The 17,071-nt window shown below is 36.3% G+C and overlaps 1 protein-coding gene across 17 annotated transcripts in view; it reads right to left on the minus strand.

The window, feature by feature from the left end:
• The window catches only part of LOC106156995 (SCO-spondin), a 31,832-nt gene extending 16,565 nt beyond the window's left edge, over positions 1–15,267 (minus strand). For 16 of the 17 annotated variants that reach the window (XM_086998873.1, XM_086998868.1, XM_086998866.1 and 13 more), the window contains exons 1-3: positions 3,334–3,617; positions 2,824–2,964; positions 37–207 (exon numbers count right to left, since the gene is read on the minus strand). In XM_086998873.1, coding sequence (XP_086854999.1) covers positions 37–207; positions 2,824–2,964; positions 3,334–3,403 — 382 coding nt within the window. In that variant the 5' untranslated portion in view covers positions 3,404–3,617. Of the gene's footprint in view, positions 1–36; positions 208–2,823; positions 2,965–3,333; positions 3,618–15,008 lie in introns of those variants that run through there. The other variant, XM_086998857.1, reaches the window with a different exon arrangement.
• Positions 15,268–17,071: the final 1,804 nt, after the last annotated feature.

Below are 17,071 nucleotides of genomic sequence, written 5' to 3' on the forward strand. Positions count from 1 at the left end.
TTTCTTACCCAGGTTAATAATTATTGAATCACTTACCTGGACATTCGTGTGTGTTGCATGGTTTTAATTCAAAGCATGGTCCCTCACAATCTTTGCCTCCATTAAGAGGAGCGGGGTTGTTGCAGAATCGTTGACGAACTGTTTCACCGCCGCCGCAAGTTTTTGAACAGCACATCCAGTCCGTCCATTCGCTCCAGCCTCCGTCAACTGAAAGTATGATGTAACAAACCCAATAATTCAAAAGAAAATCTAAAACGGACGTTGGATAGAGGATTAATTAATTTATTTAAGAATTCATTTATATATATATTTATTTTATTTATTTATTTATTTATTTTTGCCACCAATCTGTTCATTCACCTAATCGCTCGGATCGCTTCTTCATTCGTTTATTAAAAAAAAAAGCAATTGCACTGTGATTAAGAAGCTTGTGTTTCACCTTCTGAGGTGGTGATAAAGAATAATAGGTGCCCCTACCATCTTGATGGAGTGGCAGCAGGCACCTTTACATTATCTGAGGAGTTCATTAAAGCAATGATGGGATAGGAAGGTGAGACATATAACAACCTGATTCAGGAAATATCCGACCAATAGATGGCAGCCTTAGAAAATGTCCTCGAGAAACACAATGTTGCTATGCCACGACACGCGTTTCCCAATACAGAAAGTGTCTTGAAATTTACTTTTCGTGTCTTTTTCGCATCTGTTAATCATTAATCAACTGAGTCATCTGGCGGCACGTGTCATTCATACGTTAAAGCAACAAGGTAACTTACAGAGATGATGTAAAATGGGGTCATTGCATGGGCCGAATAAATACTGTAATATGCGCAATGCTTGTATTTTGGTAGAATATTCGCCAACAAACTATAAATATGTTGGTATTATTTGTATGAAGAAGATGCCCTCATAAGAGACCAGTTATCAAGAACATCTCATTGTGATGTAGTTGAAATAAAACAGTTAAAAGTGTCGCAAATAAGGGTACATTTTCGTTAAATTATATATAGGTCTTTATTGGTAGACGACTTCATTCTATCAAACAAAAAACATTTTTTTTTTAAACTTCAAACAGCAGCGGCTTGTCCAATTGGACATTTTACTTCTACAAAAGAATTAATTACACAAAATACACCCAAGGAAGTAAAACCAAGACGAATGACACAAAGACAAGATTCTCCAAGCGGTCGTTATTTATCCTGACAGTCCGCCCGGCCATCCCTATACATTCACCCTGACTCAGCTGAGAAACACCACTCATGTTTCAACTCAAATGGAAGGAAACATGGACGTCTTGAAAACCAAAACTCATAACTACCATCCAAATTACGTAATCTTAAAAACTCCCATCATTGTGCAACCAAATTTTGCAACTTAGACACTCACAGCAATGAATTTCCAAATAAGTTTCGTTTCTCATTTTGGAGTACTGCGCGTCGGTCCCGAGACCTTGATTCCTCACCCGTAAACATCAATCAATGACCAACATGTATCTTTATCACTGGTCAGATAAACTGGTAGCCTGAGTTCAAAATGACTGTCTGAATTATATGGAATAAAATTTAGTAATGGTATTACTTTATTAAATTTTGCTAACAGAAGTATGATAAGGCATCGTCTAAAAGATTATATACGTGCATGTAGTAGCAATGGTATGAATATTCAAAAGCAACAGGCTGACAAGCGATTAAGGAACGCGAGTGAAGAAAGGGCGAAAAACAAGTTTGGTGAACATAGTAAGCCATTGATACCAGCACATAAAACAGATTATTTCAGGACTGATCCAAAAGTATAAAACTAATGAATACTAAAGAGAGAAAGAGAGAGGGAGTGGGAGAGGGAGGGAAAGAGAGAGAGAGAGAGAGAGACGTAGGGAAAGAGAGAGGGAGGAAGAGAGAGAGAGAGAGAGAGCAATGTGGTATAGAAAATTAATGAGAAAATCCATTGATAATCTGCCTTTCAGTAGGGACAAAGCTGAATTCGCAGCGCGTGCTTTCATCTACCACATTGCGGCTACATTTGAGATGGTCAGACACGATATCATCTACCAAAATTTATGGTTTCATGTTTGACAAGACCACCAAACTTCCAGTAACAAGAAGTTAACGTGATGGTTTATATAAAGACGACAAGATGTGAAGCAGGCGATTGTTCTTACGCGTGTATGTATCTGTAGAGCCTTTGAACAAATAACATTTCCTTTTGTGCTGCTTTTCTGTTTGTTGGATTTAGTTTATCCATTTCCTTGAAAGATAGGGTCGCTTTTGACGACAAAAGGATGTATTTAGAAATGAATCTAAGATCATCATCTAAAGAAAATATGTACTTGTTGAGCGAATGTGAAAGACAATGGCACAAATACAGGTAGTGGAATACACCGTTGCCTTATACATTTTTACATGTACCTTGTCCAAAACTGCAACGAACGCCATCGACCTTTGAATTTTATCACAAGCATACAGGTACTGTATATGAGTATCTATGAATAGTTTTCGTGCAACGATAAATTTAGAGGAATTACATTATTTTTCAATGTAAAATCCTTGGTATCTTTTGATCAAAATAATCTTCATTCCCTTTTTTATATAATACAAAGTCCATTATAAACACATCATAAACCTAAAGATAAATGTAGCATAAATATATCACCAATCATACTTGAAGTTTACCTAAGACATTCTCGACAGAAATCATTGGCCTGGTTTCAAAAACCATCATTCCCATTTTACAATAATTATTATAATGCACAAGTATATTTTTTTGGCGAGGTTAGCACAGAGGGAGGGAGTGGCGCAGAGGCAGGGGCAGTGCAGTTCAACTTACCGGGACAAGGGCCGTCGTTGCAGTTCCGGACTTCGAAGCAAGGGCCGTCACACTCAGAGCCTAGACATTCTCGTGTTCGAACGGACTTTCCGTCCCCACATGTGGCACTGCAGCAAGACCACTCCGTCCATGGTCCGAACCCTACAATTAGATGAAAATTGAAATAATATTTTTGATTTTTTAATGTGATTGATACTGGTGTAAACCCTAAATTGATCAGGTAACACATAATCGCAGCAAGACATACAAGTATGCCAAACTTCAGTTTATTTTAACCTCCGTTTAGTGGTAAAAATGTGTCGACATGCCTCATTGGAACTTCTGTTTGTTAATATAATGAACATAGAAAATGTTGAAATATGTACCCAACATATTAATGTTCAAGATATGCGCATACTAGACAAATATTGATATATCTTGATGCTCCCTTAAAATACCGACCATTTAAGTGTGTCTAAAAATAAGGTATAAGAATATCGAAAAATTCTGAAAAAAAATGAATAAGCTCACCTGCATCTGTGTACTGTGCTTGAGAATATCCCAGAAATGCTACCAGTACGAGGCAGACCAACTTGTTCATGACTTGGTACGCTGGAATTCAAAGGCACACAATATAGTTTTTTTGTAATCTCTGGTTATCAGGTATATGACACGGCTTTTACTTGGCACAGCAGACCTTTTCCTTTATAACTGTGCTGTATATAGTCAAGCCGATGTTTTCTTAAGCTGAGGCAGCTAGTCCTTCTTTGGCAGCTAGTTCTTCTTTCCTCATTGTGGAAAGAAAGACAGATTCAAGCTATTTATCCTGTCCGTAGGTTCGACTTGACGTCATGGTTATAGAAACTATTTGAATAGAACCATGAGTAATAAAAGCCTATTATATCTTTATGGTATTTAATTCCTCTTATTCGCATCTCATTAAGAAGGCAGTGACAAATTATTTGAAAAATAGACGGAACGCTACTTCGTAATGGCATTAAATTCCTTTTGATCCTTTCTGCTGGCCTATAGGTGAGAGGAAAAGCGGTGTGACGTTTTATAATGTATTGACATATTTATATATTTAAAAAAACTGGCTTAATATTGAACAAAGATTCAACAAAGTAAGAGATTTTTTAAAAAATGGATGTTACATGGCCATGGTTGTTAATCCCTTTGAAAGCATTTCTTTTAAAAGAAAGTGAAAAGCTGAAATAGTAAACATAAACTGAATATTCACCACTTCTATGATATGATATATGTGAGTGGATACTGCGAATTAGCAATGCTCATCCTCTTGAGTAAAGTGCTAAATGTTAAAAGATGTAAACAAGTCGTGATTTATTTTCTTTTTTGTAGTTCTCCCTAAAACATTCCCTGGTTGGCAATACTTCCATAACCACAAATATTACATTTTCCTAACATTTTCCATCAATTTAATTAAAACGCATTTTCCTCCTCGAAGAGCTTGAATTTTGAAAGTAAAAAAAGATTACTATAAAAATGCAGGAATGCTCCTGATTAATGGGAGAGTAATGGTCTTAGAATGCGAGTTCATAAATTTATTCTGACAGTTGGCAAATAGCAAGGCGGAATATATTTTGAGATACAGCGTCCTCTAAAGACCCAATATTTCGGGCCAGATATTGCATCAAAAGGCTTGTCAAGATTGTACCGGCACAATCTCCCTCTTTTCATCCAAATACCACGGATTATACCTTACGTTGCTAGGAAAAAAAGTTAGGTCTTTTTGTTGACTTTTCTCTTCTTTTCAGGCGATCGACCTTATCAGACAAAAGTCGAAATTGATTAATGACTGCTCGTCCCACTCGTCGCGTAAGTACACAATACTTAAAATAAAGGTCTAGATAAGTTGAATAAAAGTCTTTTTTATTATGGACACCCTTCTGACGACATGTCCCGATGAAGTCCAGTTTCTGTTGAAAAATGGACAGTTCGCACGACATTTGTCAAAACCATGACAAATTTCACTGAAATTATTTTTCAAGTTTGATTCATGATATTTGCCGGACAATCGGTCAGGGCGGGAGAAAGAGAAGTATATCTTTACTGTTTTAATGGACATTAATAATGGCCAGTAATGTCTATTGAACAGAACTCACACTCAATTTTATAATGATGATAGAGTCGAACAGTGGTGACGTTGTTAAAAAAGATATCTACCTACAGGAAAAACATATTATCTTTGCGCCATTAACTGGCAGTAACCGGTAAGCAACTTCTTCTTTGGGCTTGGTGGAGATTTATGAAAATACAGTACAATAAACTGTCTATTTTTTTCATTGGTTTGAACGTGTCTTCGAGTCATTTTTTACAACTGAGTGTTATTGTTGAAATCTCTTTCACACCGCTCAGTTTGTTCCCTCTCAAACGTGACCTGGCTGACAATAAATTAAGGAAAACTATTAAGTTGTTGTTAAAATTCTCATTATCAAAACATATTAGTCTGAACATCTCAAGAACTTCCTATAGCAACAAAAGTTGCATTTGGCCGCATGTAGGACACAGCGCTTGGATCAAGATCGCCAAAAACCCTGTTTTCCAGCACGTGAAAATCCCACAGGCGAAAGCTAACAGGATTTACATGCGGTTTAGCAGTAGAAGTTTGACTTGCATAATAAACTGTAAAACTGCACACAGTCATGCATTGTTCCTACGCCTCATTCAATATTCCGGGCGACATGCAACCTATCTTGCCTTAATTGAGGGAGACAGGCGCAAGGTTACCTTCATATGATTAGAAGTATGTGCGCTTAAGGGCGGCTATTTGTATTTTTACGTACCCAGTCAAGTTGTATTGTAGCCGCCAATTTGAGGTTTTGAAAAAAGGTGACAAGGCGTGAGAATGAAGGTAGTATCCTCCACAGGTTTTGCCTAAGACGGGTAATAAATTCTAATTAATGTCCTTAGTCCATGTCCATCCTTTTTGTAACACGCCCGGTAAACTATTAATGTTTACATTTCGCACCTTGCACTGTCCATTGGCAAATAAAAAACGAGAAACGATCTATATACATGCAAATACGTGGGGAGAGTGTCTATGTTTGATTTTAACCTGATTTTATATATTATGTTTACGATCTATATCTTATAGTGAATATAACAAAAAAAAAAATAACACAGCAGTACGGCGTCTGATTAAGAGCACCCTTTTATCTTGTTTAGTAATGATGCATTGGCTTCTAGGTTATTATAATTGCACGTCAGTGTTATGGCGGTTAAATGTTCAAGAAAACGTAGGCCTAGAAATCACATGTTCGTCTCGGTCTTCCTTTTGTACGATAATACAAATGTTGGGTCCTGGAGAGAATAAAATAAGGAGATGGGGTGGAGGGGTCATGTTTTCTATGCTTACACTTTGGGTCCGTCTACATTATAACGCATCGTGGGCTATATATTTATTACAACTGCATATTCATTATTGCACCCGCTTCACCACTTTAACCCTACCTGAAGAAGATAGGTCATCAAATAAAATAAAAATGTATTGAAACTTTATAAAAGACTAATGGCTTGTTCAGTGAGAGTGCAAGTAACAAAAACATTTAAGTTGTTCTTTTCTAATACATGTACATGCAGGTCGTGCCTGGTGTGTGTCACCTTGTATCCACGAGGCAGCTGGGACGGAAAAAGAATTTGGCACAGCACCTATCAAGTTAAATTCGTTTGTACATGTATGAACATTCAACTGATTCCAATATAAGGACACATATTTCTGTTCTTGCAAATCCTTTATATATACCACTGGCCTCATTATATCGCCCCTGATTAAATTTTGCCAACTAGCATGGAAGTGTGTCTTTGGTTGTTACAGATCATCAAGTACTGGTACGATGACGTCTTTAAGTTTTGTTTTCTATGATGGTGCAAAACCTTAGCATCATCTCAATTTGTAAGCATATGAAGTCAGCGTTTCTTAGGCGTCACTGGTGCTTTAATTAAACCGTGATTACGCACAGCGGCATCTGTAATATATGTACCGGTACATTTATATATGAAAGTATGTTAGGAAACAGTCAACATGATCGATAAAGGCAATGAAAGTGAGATCTTTCTACCCTAAAACAATCCTATCACATCACCGGTGGAGTTGTGCTATCATTTTCGCAGGAAAACAAAGGCCATCCGAGTAAGTTTAAAACGAAACTGACAGCAGTGCTTGACGTCTTTCAAGAGTTTTCATGACCCTCCCTCCTTGATGGGAAAATAATATTTCCTATTCAATGTAAATAAACTGGGATTTATATACATATATATGAGAAAACTGATCAGTCGTCCGCGGCAGGTTCTTTGAAATGGTCCTGCTGGTATCTATATTAAGTCTACAAAAATTCAAGCCTATAATTTTCAATCATTCATATGAGCCATTATTTGCACTATTTAAAGGTCAGAGTATTCTGCAATTCAAATAAAAAATAAATCACATATACTGCATGTTAATCAGGTAATGTCCAGACTTGAACCTATTCCAGTGTATACTGCCCAGCTGGGGTTAAAAGTTTAACTCATTGCTTTAAGTGCATTCATTTCTTAAATGTAAAATAGTGAAGTTTTCTATTGATTATCTGTATTACACTAAGGTATGGTCAGGTGAAGACTTTTAGTAACGTCCATAGATCGTAAATGTAGTGCGTCAATCAAAAATAAAAAGAAAATGAAAAACTATTTAATGAGTGAAAGTATAACAATTTCAATCAAATTTAATTTTCATGTTTATTTTTGCACCGATAATACAAACACTGTACCTTTAAAGCTTCTTTTGGTGTGTCATACCGGATGCTTGTTCAAGCTAAGTGGAGTTTTTAAAGCGTTATATGATTTTCAATGAATGTATTCTAAGAATAAAAAATATTCCTGACACGGTGAATCACAAGAACACTTACTGTAATAGACATAAAAGCAATTTCACCCTTGATAGGTTTTGTTAAATGCTTCTTTGACGCCTCTGTCTATTAGAATAGCGACAAGAAAACTGCCATCATCTAAGCTGATTCACTGATGATTTCCACGGAGTACGGAGGAAAACCCCTTGATTTGATATGCGCATACTTTAGTGTGAGGTTCACAAAATTTTTGAAGCACTTGTTACGTCGAGGCAACGGTTCGTAAAACACTGGTCATTATTACTGCGATAGTGGCAAAATGATTTGTATTTAGATCAAACAAGGCCACATACCGAAATTAAATCAGTCAATAGATAAATAGACAGATAAATTATGTGATTAAAACCGATTATCTAGAGCAAAATGGGTCGTATGAATTCTTCAGTCATTTGATGCAGTATTGAGACCCAGCAACACAGACAATAAAGGACATCTTTAACAAAACGCAATGCAATCTCCCGCGATCGCCGAACAAGGTCAACGTTTTATGAATGGAGAACATTTCTTTGAGGTTAGTAAATTTGAAACAAAACGCCTCGAATACTTTACGACATGATACTCGGTGACCTTTTACTTGGGTGTGACTTTGAACATTAGCCGCCTACTAAACCACTAACATATAAATTTGCTTATTCGAATAAAATGTTTCTCAATTGTTCTGTTTTACCACATGCATATAATATTCAAGCGACTTTGCTCTCGCTTGTCGCGCTGCAGTTGTCAGTATGAAGGATTTTGTGATGAATCTGATACAACGTTTTTTTACTGTTCACTGACAAGTATGGATAAATCCCGCACACGCAACTAGATGTACACATTTGGTATTGCACTTCTTAGTTGACGTAAATCAAAATGTCAGATTTTTTTTAAGTAATAATTTTCTTTCGCAAGGGGGTAGAATCCCAGGCATTTAACCCATACACCGGGTACAGTTAATCGAGATAGGTGCTTTACATGCATTATCATAATGGTCTGATTAACTAGAATTTATGAAAAAAATACCTATATTTAACTGGCAGGGGTCATTAGTAAGACACTCAAACATGTTATTACGCGAACTGTTGGGTCCAAGTTTGAACCTCAACCTTGACATCGAAGCCTCTGTACATTTTTGTACATAAAACTTCGTTTTCTGAATTGTAGAGATGACTGGCCTCCCCGCGACGGAGGGGAGGAACAGGGCCCCCTTATCAGCATCAGGGAAGTACTTTGTCTGCGTGTGAATGTACATACTTTGTCTGGGTATCGTCACGCGAACTCAGGTAGAGGTTTCTTTGACTCCGGTTTCGTGATCTCGTTTATAGTTATTCCTTGCCGACCAAAATCGGTAATATGTTCTCTTTAACAGTAAGTTTGCATAATAGGGAACCAGAGGGAGTTACATGTACCCACCCCTCACTTTTCTCAACCACGTCGGTGGGGGGGGGGGGGGGGGGGGGGGGGGAGGAGGTACTTAAAAAGGTACATTTAACATATACACGGACGTATACATTGACGCCTCAGTGGCTTTGGATGTAATCTTATTCTATGAATCCCATTCAAGTCCAAAGCAAAAAAAAAAGCAAGGATTCACTCATTAAAACACTTCAAAGGGATAAGAAAGAATACAAAATGTAATGAGGTAACTGTTTTTATCACCTTGATGTGAACTTCATTTTACCATTAACATATGAATCGATAGTCATGACGTAAACACACCTCACATCCTGGATAAAACCAACTTCACTTTGTTGAATCTAATAATGACGAGTGCTGTGAGAAACAAATTTATGCCGAATGTGAGTCACTGTTTATGAATGCATATTTATATTAAAATACATATTTTTAGCTTTTTTACAGTAAATTCTCTGAAACACCAGCCCGCTTCCGCTTTTCCATCAAAATTATTTCATCTGGAGCACGTAGGCTACACACTAGCCAGGGGAGAAATAAACGTATTTACATCATGCAATTACCCTTTAAATAGGACTTCACAATCCTCCCAAAGTTTTAAATCAATTTGGTAGACGACGTTCGCAGTATCGACAATGATTTTATTCTAAGCTGAATTCTCAATTTGATGAAATCGTTCAAAGTGGGAAATCTGTGGATTACAATTAACAAGTTTCCTTTTAAACAGATATCGAGTGTATCTGACTCAAATTCCCATTGCTCTGACTTTCTCTAAAATCTATTCATTTCCAAGTTTCCAAAAAATATAATAATAACAATTGAATAAGTGAAAACAAAAGGTTAAGGCGAGTGGGGGGGGGGGGGTACAGGCTGAGGTAAAGTCAATATCTGCATGCATGCTTAGGCCTACTCCATATTACAAATTGCAGTTGCCAATTAACAAACTATTGAATATATGGGTCGTTTCATTGTGTACAACCGTGCCGAAATTTCATACTTGTAGGTAAAAAAAGCACAATCCATCCTTTTTCTGCACCATATTCAGCGAGTAAAGCGTTACTGCCCTATGGAATTACTTACCTAAGTTTTTTAAAGATAAAATTTGGATCCTTAAACGAAACGCTCCTTTACATGACAAAATACCTCCGAAGCAAGGCAGTCCCGTATTTTATGACATTTACCTATAGTGAAGTCTATTTATACGGGCTCACATATATGTTCTAATTATCGGTACCTGCCAAATCGACTCGATTTTCTACTTAGGGGTTGACCGCTACCTAATACGACGACCCAAGACACTGGTACACATCGTTTCATTTCACCACATAAATCGATTACAACATTTCTACCTTTTTTCAAAGATATTAAAAATTTGGTACCTTAAAATTGCTCCCAACCGGACCCCGAATCATGACGGAATAAATCTGGTTCGTTTAAACTACATTAACGGATATCAAGTATGAAGTTAATTCGTGGGTAAAGGCACATCGTTATTTTACTTCAGACGTATTATTAACTCTAAACACACTGTATAATTGACTGTGTACTGCAGATGATTTTTACCCGTCAGACCTTCAGGGGGGGGGGGGGGGGGGGGGGGAGGAGGTACTTAAAAAGGTACATTTAACATATACACGGACGTATACATTGACGCCTCAGTGGCTTTGGATGTAATCTTATTCTATGAATCCCATTCAAGTCCAAAGCAAAAAAAAAAGCAAGGATTCACTCATTAAAACACTTCAAAGGGATAAGAAAGAATACAAAATGTAATGAGGTAACTGTTTTTATCACCTTGATGTGAACTTCATTTTACCATTAACATATGAATCGATAGTCATGACGTAAACACACCTCACATCCTGGATAAAACCAACTTCACTTTGTTGAATCTAATAATGACGAGTGCTGTGAGAAACAAATTTATGCCGAATGTGAGTCACTGTTTATGAATGCATATTTATATTAAAATACATATTTTTAGCTTTTTTACAGTAAATTCTCTGAAACACCAGCCCGCTTCCGCTTTTCCATCAAAATTATTTCATCTGGAGCACGTAGGCTACACACTAGCCAGGGGAGAAATAAACGTATTTACATCATGCAATTACCCTTTAAATAGGACTTCACAATCCTCCCAAAGTTTTAAATCAATTTGGTAGACGACGTTCGCAGTATCGACAATGATTTTATTCTAAGCTGAATTCTCAATTTGATGAAATCGTTCAAAGTGGGAAATCTGTGGATTACAATTAACAAGTTTCCTTTTAAACAGATATCGAGTGTATCTGACTCAAATTCCCATTGCTCTGACTTTCTCTAAAATCTATTCATTTCCAAGTTTCCAAAAAATATAATAATAACAATTGAATAAGTGAAAACAAAAGGTTAAGGCGAGTGGGGGGGGGGGGGTACAGGCTGAGGTAAAGTCAATATCTGCATGCATGCTTAGGCCTACTCCATATTACAAATTGCAGTTGCCAATTAACAAACTATTGAATATATGGGTCGTTTCATTGTGTACAACCGTGCCGAAATTTCATACTTGTAGGTAAAAAAAGCACAATCCATCCTTTTTCTGCACCATATTCAGCGAGTAAAGCGTTACTGCCCTATGGAATTACTTACCTAAGTTTTTTAAAGATAAAATTTGGATCCTTAAACGAAACGCTCCTTTACATGACAAAATACCTCCGAAGCAAGGCAGTCCCGTATTTTATGACATTTACCTATAGTGAAGTCTATTTATACGGGCTCACATATATGTTCTAATTATCGGTACCTGCCAAATCGACTCGATTTTCTACTTAGGGGTTGACCGCTACCTAATACGACGACCCAAGACACTGGTACACATCGTTTCATTTCACCACATAAATCGATTACAACATTTCTACCTTTTTTCAAAGATATTAAAAATTTGGTACCTTAAAATTGCTCCCAACCGGACCCCGAATCATGACGGAATAAATCTGGTTCGTTTAAACTACATTAACGGATATCAAGTATGAAGTTAATTCGTGGGTAAAGGCACATCGTTATTTTACTTCAGACGTATTATTAACTCTAAACACACTGTATAATTGACTGTGTACTGCAGATGATTTTTACCCGTCAGACCTTCAGTGCAGAATTGGCGTTTAGCAGCGTCGAAGGTTAAAATTGGGTCAAATATTTTATTTGTGAAGAAAATGCTCGACCTAGGATGAACCTCGACAACACGAATGATGCGACCCACGTAATGTGTGGAATTCGCCATCTTTTTATCTGCGGGATTTTCTATGAAGACGTGTCTCAGTGAGTTAAAAACCAAAACGAAACAACTGTGAAAAAAATTTTTTTGAAAACCGTTTCATTTGGAAATGAAGCTTTGGACACCTAATCGTTAAGGGCTATCGGTTTCATGCTTAACAGATGACAAAACATTTAAATTGTTTATCTTCAAGACCAGCGTACTTCATCTTACTTTTTAGGCCATGGAAGGTAAATTCATTGATTTTCGCCAAAAATCTAAATTTTCCATTATAATTTTCCCTTTTCGTCCAATTGTAACACTGAAAGCAATGTTTTATCAAAAAGATGAATCAATAATTTGTTCACTGCAGAGCCTGTTGCAAATAAATCTATTTACGTAAAAATGTCTTTTTATCCTTTTAAATTACACACATGTTGCTTGTAAACACATGTCATTTTGTTGCAAGAAACCCTTAACTGCCATGTTACGGTAGATAAGAGTGAAAATGTACATGGGCTTGAGTTACCCATCTCAAGTGGATTCCGCCCCGAAGCGTCATTGGTACTTATTGCCCTTTTCTGATTTCACAAGTGGCTTCAAGCGTAATTTGTTGTCTATTTTAGATAGTTAACAATTACGAAATTTGCTGTTAAATACAATTACGAACTTTACTGAGACAAGTACTTTACTAGACTATTTTTCATTACGATTACCCCACTAGTCAGAAAATCATTTGAAAAAAATTCACATTTTTGCTGATAAAATTTAAAAGAAATCATTTTTAAAATTGAAAGAAATCTTTAAGGTAATGAATAAATCAATATTTTCCCATGGCTGGCAAAATTGCATTCTATGCTGCTTTGTTAATAAAGAAAACCAAAATACCCCCCCCCCAAAAAAAAAAGGGGGGGGCGGGGAGATTGCGGAATAAGGGTTAGAAGAATTAAATCTGTGAATAACCTGTACTCATTTTTCAGTAATCGATTGTACCTGGCAAGTTTGTCAATGTAATTACTTGTCATGTTATTTAACCCCTTAATTATGCATGTTACTATACACGAGCATGGTTATGGTCGTTTTAGCAATTTAAATACCCATTCGTTTAAGTAAAATTGTTCTTCGAGGTTAAGACCTCCTTGTGTTTGTTTGCCCAAGCATAAGACTTGCCTCATCTTTTAAACATTTCATTCATAAAACTTAATATTGTGACATGGATACAGAGAGCTAGAATTGCCATTTGATTCAATAAATTGAGATTTGGTCGTGTTTTAAATTGTAAAAATAGTTTGATTTTAATCATTCTCGAAATCCTATGTCCTAAAGACATTAAACAGCGCTGTGGCACCCATAAAGCTAATTTTGATGTGCGTGTAACTAATCTTGTTAATAATGAAAAACCAGTCTTAGTTTTCAGATGGTCATCACCACCAGTGTTCTGAAAGGTCAAATGACCGATAGTTTCAATGCGTATCAATGTCTCAAGCTCACGCCATCGCGAGGTAATTGTATTATAGTTTATGTTCATCTTTGCGGCCAATTGCCAACAATTTTCCATTTTAGTCGATAGCAATTTTACTGTGTCAATCAATCAAATAAATGAGGACATCGATACTAACGCAGTAAAATTCAAAGAATATATTTATCCCTACTGTTTCAACACGGCTGCCTCGACCGTTTGCCTTTTGTTCCATTAAAAGTGGGTCTGTGCATTTTCTAATCGTTTAATGCAAACAGAGCAACTATCTTGGAGAATAGTCGCATAACAACGGCTCGATCCCAGAACGATCCAGTCGCAAGACAGCTGATGCGTATTTATGTGTGAAATATGTGTGCGAACTTATGTTTACCATACTAAAAGCATACTAAAAGTTCACCGATTCCGGCGGTTGATAGTAAAGTGTAAATAGCATTTTGATATGTTTTGACAGCTTCTAAAGTAAAAGTTTGTCTTAACAAGAAAATAAATAGGCATTATCTGATGTAAAAAAAGATCATCATTTTTACAGCAAACGTCAATGACTTTTTATTGCTACGAGAATGAAACTTGACAGCATCTAAGATATATGCAGTATGGCATGTATCAAACTTGCCATTGAAGGCGAATTTCATCCGTTTTCAACATTTTTTTTCATTTTTGACTACATGATTAATTACACGTATCTACTCATATCGTAATGCAATTTGCTTTAACCATACACTTCACTTAAATGGAAAATAACCACATCTTCTTACCCTCTTTCGAAGCTTATACTTATTTAGCGGGTTCCTCGAAATTACCAGAAATAGCAGTAATCCCTGAGCCAGTGTTTTGCCCAGACATTGTGTGTAGCAGTGAGTAAAACCATTACATGAAAAAAAAAACGCGCAACCTTCAATCATTAAGGTCATCTGTATTGACGTACGTAATTCCACAATTAGGTTATATCTTCAGGTGTCAATGCTTTTAGCCGGTTACTGTCACATCGAATTCCCTGGTTTATCAGTCGTTGAACTATGCCTACTACCATATCTGCCTAAATGTACCTGCCATTCAACTTCACAATGCATAATTCAAAACCAGATTCTAAAATACAGAGAACGGGTTCTAGAATGAGACACCTTATGACTTAAAAGTATGACATATTTATCATATTGAAATTTTCTTATATAATCGAAACAACAATTTAATATTTTACCTTATATCTGAAGTGGCTTTCTAGTTAACTTCCCAAAGGTTTCAAACTTGGTTCCCTTTTTACCTCGAAACTTATATTCTTGCGGTGATGTTACTTTCCTTCTATCCAGTTTCCTCTGACCGGAAAAAAAGAAGATGACCCGCAAAAACGACTTGAAAGTTGGGCGGTAGGCTGAGGAATACTGATGGGCCCTTAAATCATCCCAGACAAGACCAACCTGGGACCATCACAACAAACGCGCGACAACAATCAGTCAGACGCGAGTGATACAGGCCCCGAAATTAATGTGCTGCCACAAGATGAGACGTGCATTACTAACAGAGAGATGGGCTTGCCTATTGTTCTTTAATGTTAATCGGTAATCGTTATGACCACGCTATCACCCCGCGCCGATAATGAAGACGGCATTGTTCGCAGGGAGTGAACTGCGACCTGTCTGACTTTCCTGGTGGAAAGTTAGAGAGTTAATTCATAATGTAAACGCAAAAAATGCAAGTTAAGCTATATGGTGCGTTCTTACTGTCACAAATGAAACCTCCTTGGCCTATTTCTGTGTATTCCTTAAGAGAAGCGTAAGCTATCTCTAAAATGATTTGTAATAGCACTTCAAAAACTGATGTGAGAAGATAGGACTTGAAAAATGATGAAAGATGAAAATGATTCGTATTATTTTCTGTCTATGCCTTATTTCATTAATTACCTAAATCAGCTGTAAGTATACTAAGATATTTAAATCACTGACAAAATATTTAGACAATTTATGCTATGGATTCAATTTCTAAAACTTGGATAGCATCCAAACATACCTTTAACCAAAAGAACTTCACAAAGAATTTGAATTGCTGATAAAACGTAAAAAATACATTATAATCATCATACTCTATTTTTAAAATGAAATTATGTGTCAACACACTATTAAACACAATACGCCGAGAAGGAAGTGCATAAGAATTCATGTTTATGTTAAAAAAAGAATGTAAATATTGATGTCAAAGCAGGTTTTTATTAGCATTGAATCACTTATATTTGTCACGATGGAAATAGCCAGATGGACCAACTGTAAAAAAAGACGTCGTAATTCAACAGCAAGAGTGAAGGACCATAACGACTGTCAAATGAAATCATGTCCAAATTCTAATTTGTTTTGATGAAATAATTTTGAAACATTTTTTTGAATGAATGAGAAACGTAAAGCTGATAGCAGGCACTTACATATGTGCGAGAAAATCTATTAAAGGAGTATTTCACGCAAAAATACTTTCTCTTTAAGGTGCTTTCAATCAAGTGTGGGAGATCTTAATCTAAGCACACTGTTAATGGTATATTTTACGCAAAATAATCCGCCTACTTTCTCTTTTTTTAAAGACATGACTTCTACGAGGTGTGTTGCCAAATAAACTGAGTGCATTCTTTGTTTGTTATGCCATTAAACTGCAATCATACTTTTTGATTGGATCAATGTAGCAACTATTTGGTTAGTCATATATGTAATGTTCATATTAACAGTTATGAACGAGTAAAATTTTCTAGATGTGTAGGTTTTGTAAGTATAACCGGCAGCCCAATGTAAATATCGTACCTCTCGTACCAGAGAAAAGAGGTAATTTGTAAATACTATTTAGACATTATATTGAGAATTATTTGCGTGTAATAAATCGTCGTAACATATTCAATTGTTCAATCCGCACATTTTGTGCATCGTTGTGGCAAGTGAATACCACAGCAAAAGAATGTTCCTTAAAGTACGCGACCATGAACAAAAGAAAAAAAAAGAACACCCAAAACCATATTTAGAACAACGCCTATAAAAAGACTCCCCGGACTTCCTTTGACCTAAGTATGATAAATATCTTAATGGGAGTGTTTATTTTGGTGTGATAAAAGAGTTGATTATTATGTCACATAACATCTAGTAGAAACTTCAAACTTCACGATGTAAAAAATATTGCCATCAAACTGACACATTTAAAAGGCTGCACACATATAAATATTCAGGTTATGGTGCATTAATGAAGAATATCACGATAAAATACCGGCCCAACATGCATGTAAATGCACCTCAG

The sequence above is a fragment of the Lingula anatina genome, chromosome 1 (genome assembly GCF_051362555.1).
Source record: "Lingula anatina isolate TDL-2025a chromosome 1, LinAna3.0, whole genome shotgun sequence".
NCBI lineage: Eukaryota > Metazoa > Brachiopoda > Lingulata > Lingulida > Lingulidae > Lingula > Lingula anatina.